Source organism: Arachis ipaensis, chromosome B08 (assembly GCF_000816755.2).
Source record: "Arachis ipaensis cultivar K30076 chromosome B08, Araip1.1, whole genome shotgun sequence".
Lineage (NCBI taxonomy): Eukaryota > Viridiplantae > Streptophyta > Magnoliopsida > Fabales > Fabaceae > Arachis > Arachis ipaensis.
This window is the reverse complement of record NC_029792.2, coordinates 15914314-15918746: the sequence shown is the minus strand read 5'-3', so window position 1 is coordinate 15918746 and position 4433 is coordinate 15914314. Positions and strand designations below refer to the sequence as shown.

The following is a 4433-nucleotide window of genomic DNA, read 5'->3' as shown; positions in this document are numbered from 1 at the left end:
CATATAATTAAAGATTAATTAAGGCCAAACACGCAAAAGCTTATTAGGACCATAAAACTGCTACACGACCACGAGATCCAAAAGCAGTGGCGCAATGTGGTCTTTACAGAGTGCACAATCTGTAATTTCATCCCCAAAATTTGCATATAGAAACTCACATATGCGTGCCATGTTAACAATGCAATCAAGGACTGGCCTTGGGATATATTCAATTAACTTGAGGTACTCTTCATTCATATCCTTCCAGTAATTATTGATATCCTTTTGATGAATTCATGGGCCTCCTCTTCTGAAAAGCTATATTGCTTCATGCAACATTCTACGGCCGAAGCAGCATGTTCTCTTTGCTGCTCAAACTACAAATAATTGGTTCAAAATAGGCCTATGATTTAGAAACAGAGATCTAATGATACGTGTACATGCATTTTTTCTAACCAAATTCAGTGAAATTGCTTAATTATTTATTGGTCTAACAAAAATCACTTATAAGACTATGTTACAAATTAAATAATTGATCAAATTCAAATTAAAAGTTGAATTATACATATATATCATTGTCTAAAAGTATTAAAATATTCCACTAAAAACTTGTGTGTGTAAATTAATTAATCATGACTTTGTTAAATTAATATTGATTCAATTATTTAGGGAAATAAGATACTATAGGCCCATGAATTAGAAAATAATACTTAAGACATAAAATAGTAATAATATCTTATTAGTAGCAAATGGATTTAATTTATATCTATCAACTTAACGTAAAAACTCACGTGCAGTTATTTTTATATAAAGTTGTTAGTTAAAAATCGTTAAATAACAATTTAGTCAAATACGTCAAATTATATAATAATTCTCAACTAAAAATTTTATATAAAGACAACTGCATGTAAATATTTACCATTAACTTAATCATATTATCATACTATTATGCAAAAGTTAATAAATAAAAAAAGTCAAAATTATTAAGAACTGAAGATAAATTAATTGATGAATACTTCATTAAAATGATGATTAATGAATATAATAATTAATTTAAAATTAAAAAAAGTAAGAAATAAAGCCTACGGCCTGTTTGAGACATTGCAATATCAAGTCTGATTCTCCGCTTCCAGCATTTAACTCTATTATTTCATCAACAAGTTCCACAATTGAATTAAAAATCACCTTAAAGCATTCTGGAAGAGATTCAATGTAACTAATATCCCATCTGAAACACAAAAAGGTTAAAAACTAATTAAGAAAGAAACGTGATCGTGAAATTAAATTATTAAGATAATGACCGAAATAAATATAAACTCATTGATCATGTATAGATTCTTTTTAATTGAGATATGTTGCATAATAATATAAAATTGGTCAATTCTTACCTTCGGATTGCCTGTGTGAGGAGCTCAAGTTCTTCGATTGTTCCATAGACATCATAAGTATCATCAAATATAGTCATCCATTGAACCACTTTGGCCACCACCCTTCTAAAAGTAGTATATTTAGGCTCAGAGTTCATAGCAAATGGCCAGAAGTATAACTCAGCTATCCTCTCTCTTACATAAGGGACCTTTTTCGAAAATTCTAACTTTTCCCACCACCTATAATTAATCGTACAAAAAATTATATCTTTATAGGAGCTTTTTTTCAAATAAAAAAAATTCTAATAAAAAGTGCTTAGTTAGATTTAAAATACTTACTTGGTGGCACTACCAACTTCTTTCTGGTACCATTTTTGTAGCATATTGAAATCTAGTTTTGCAAACTTTAGAAGAACTTTATCATGAGTAGAACTTTCTTCGTAAAAAGACATATATGACCTTGCCTTCATTCTTGGAATTGCCTTGTGAAAAGGTTGTACTAAGCTTTGATTGACTTGATCAGCAAGAGATGAACTCAATTGATTGGTGATAGACTTAAGTTTATTGTATGTGAATTCATGTGCTTTCTCTAATATATCTTTCCCATAAACTCTTAATTGTGCAGCCTCATACAAGCTCCACATTCCTTTAACATCTTGAACAACAATTATTTCATCGAATTCTCCTTTTTTATTCTTGAATTTGTTGAAAATATCTGTATAATTCACATTTATACTAACTATTGTAAATCCATAATTATTAGTTTTTATATTGTAATTATATATATAAGATAAAAAATTAAAATTAGTTTTACATGCAGTGTACCTAATGAAATGTTATATCTTCTTTGTCGGAGTAAACGAAAAAATAATGTAATAAAGTGAAGGTCACGTTCCTCTATAGCAAGATCTTTGTTAGTAAAATCATTGTGAATTTGTACTAATATCCTATCAATTTCATTTTCAAAATGATAAGATATACTCAATCGTTGAATTGAATCAATTAAGCTTAGCTTTTGTAAGATATTATTGTCGTTAGAAGACAAATTCATCTTCACTTTCTCTTTATGCATTTGAACTTCTTGCTTCATGATTTCATTCACTTCCTGCAAATGTTTTCGGTTTAATAGTTAATTTAAAGGAGTGAAAAATTAGCAAATGAGAATACGTCATTTCTCTCTAAATATGATCAACTATTTATTTTGATCTACATTTATCATGATATTTTTTTTTTTGAGAAAATTACACTCTCCTTTTCTGGGAGATGCTAAAATAATACTTTCCTCCGCTCTATTTATAAAATATACATTCCCCTCCCTTATAACTTTTAAAAAACTTCCTCTTTAATCTATTTTAAATTTTTTGTGTTAACTAATGTTAATTTTATCTATTTTTCAAAAAAAAAAAAAGATAAATATTAGCTAAAAATTTGATTTTCTTATTAAATTTATAAATATAATAGGTGCTAAAACTAACTCTTTATATTATAAAAGTTAATACATGTTTAACACAAATTTTGTAATGAATTGAACATACATAAGTAAAAGAAAAAGACATTATTCTTGAAAATAGTATATTACGTGATATTTTATGATTTGAATTTGATTAAATTGATTTTAAAAATTAGATCCAAATTTGTTTCATTTTATATTATTTATAAAATTGAGATTATTCAATTTAAATTGCTGCATTTGTTGTATTGGTATTTCTAGGTGGAATGAATTGAATTGAATTTGAATACTACTATCATTATAACTTAATTTACAATAGTAATTCTAAATAATCAAGGATTTAACATAATCAAATCTAATTAAATCATAATATATACATGTTTTTCTTTATTTGCTTCATCATTTTTTTTCATCCTCCTTCTCATTCTTTCTTTTTTTTCTCATTCGATTTTCTCTTTCTTTTTTCATGTTGTTCTCCTCTTTTTTCATCATTATGAATGTCATCATCCACATCATTTTCTTCTTTTTTGTCTCATACTTTTATTTTTTTATTCTTATTTATCTTCTTTATTTGTGTATTTTAAAAACTTTATGAAAAAGAAAAATAAAAAAAATGATAATGATAATAATAATAAAAAAATATTGAAATTTTTATATAAAATACAAAAATAAAATAGAAATGGTACTAAAATTTTTGTTATATAAAACACATAAATTTTACTATGATAAACACATAACTTGAATTGATCTTCATGCTACATTGCAAGATAATTTATTGTTTAGGATTTAGGAATATATATTCAACTTTAAAATAATTTTGTTTAGATAAAATTTTTTATTTTTGAAGTAAAACATTAGAAGATATAGAAAAAAAATTATATCAATAACAAAACATGATAAAAAAATGAAAAATATGTTGAGAGAAAGAAAAAAAAAGATAAAATATAAAGAAAAAGAAGCAAAAAAAAGAAGATATGCTGAGAGAAATATAATTTCAGTGTCAATTGAAATATTTCGGTGTTATTTTTATTTTGATAATTTTTAATTAGTTAAATTTTTTTATTACTATTAAGAAATTTTGGTGTGAAAATTTAGAAATTTTTCATATCATGCTTAAAAAGTTTTAATGCTATTTTTCTAATAAATTCTATACAATTTAGAACTCTTCTCTTTCTCTTTTTCATCAGCGTTATCATCTTCTTTTTCTTTTTTATTTTCTCTTTTTTGTTTCATCTTCTCATAATTTTTTTGTTTTTACCCTCTTAAGAAAAATAAGAATAATAAAAAAAAATCAGACAAAGAAAAAATAAAAAATACTACAATAATAACAGGAAGAAGAAAAAAAAACGATACAACAATAGCAGTAACAATAAAAAAAAATAGCATATGAGAAGTTATCATGCCAAGAAAAAGTACATAATTCACACACACTTTGTATGAATAATTTTTATTAGATTTGAGTCAACTTAATTAAACTTAATTGATAAAAATATTTAAATGTATAACGAAATTCAATTTATAATTGTTATTGGGCTATTTCACACATGGTTGCCTGTAAATCTTTTTTCTTTTCCGTTAGAAATACCATCTAGAATTATAGATAACTTTAATAACAAAAAAAAAAAAAGAATTATAGA

General features: G+C 24.7%; 1 protein-coding gene across 1 annotated transcript in view; it reads right to left on the bottom strand.

Annotated features, from left to right (window-relative positions):
* The window catches only part of LOC107610617 ((-)-germacrene D synthase-like), a 4570-nt gene continuing 1112 nt past the window's right edge, over positions 976-4433 (bottom strand). The window contains exons 2-5 of the mRNA XM_021109009.1: positions 2172-2451; positions 1686-2061; positions 1368-1586; positions 976-1207 (exon numbers count right to left, since the gene is read on the bottom strand). Coding sequence (XP_020964668.1) covers positions 1039-1207; positions 1368-1586; positions 1686-2061; positions 2172-2451 — 1044 coding nt within the window. The 3' untranslated portion in view covers positions 976-1038. The remainder of the gene's footprint in view (positions 1208-1367; positions 1587-1685; positions 2062-2171; positions 2452-4433) is intronic.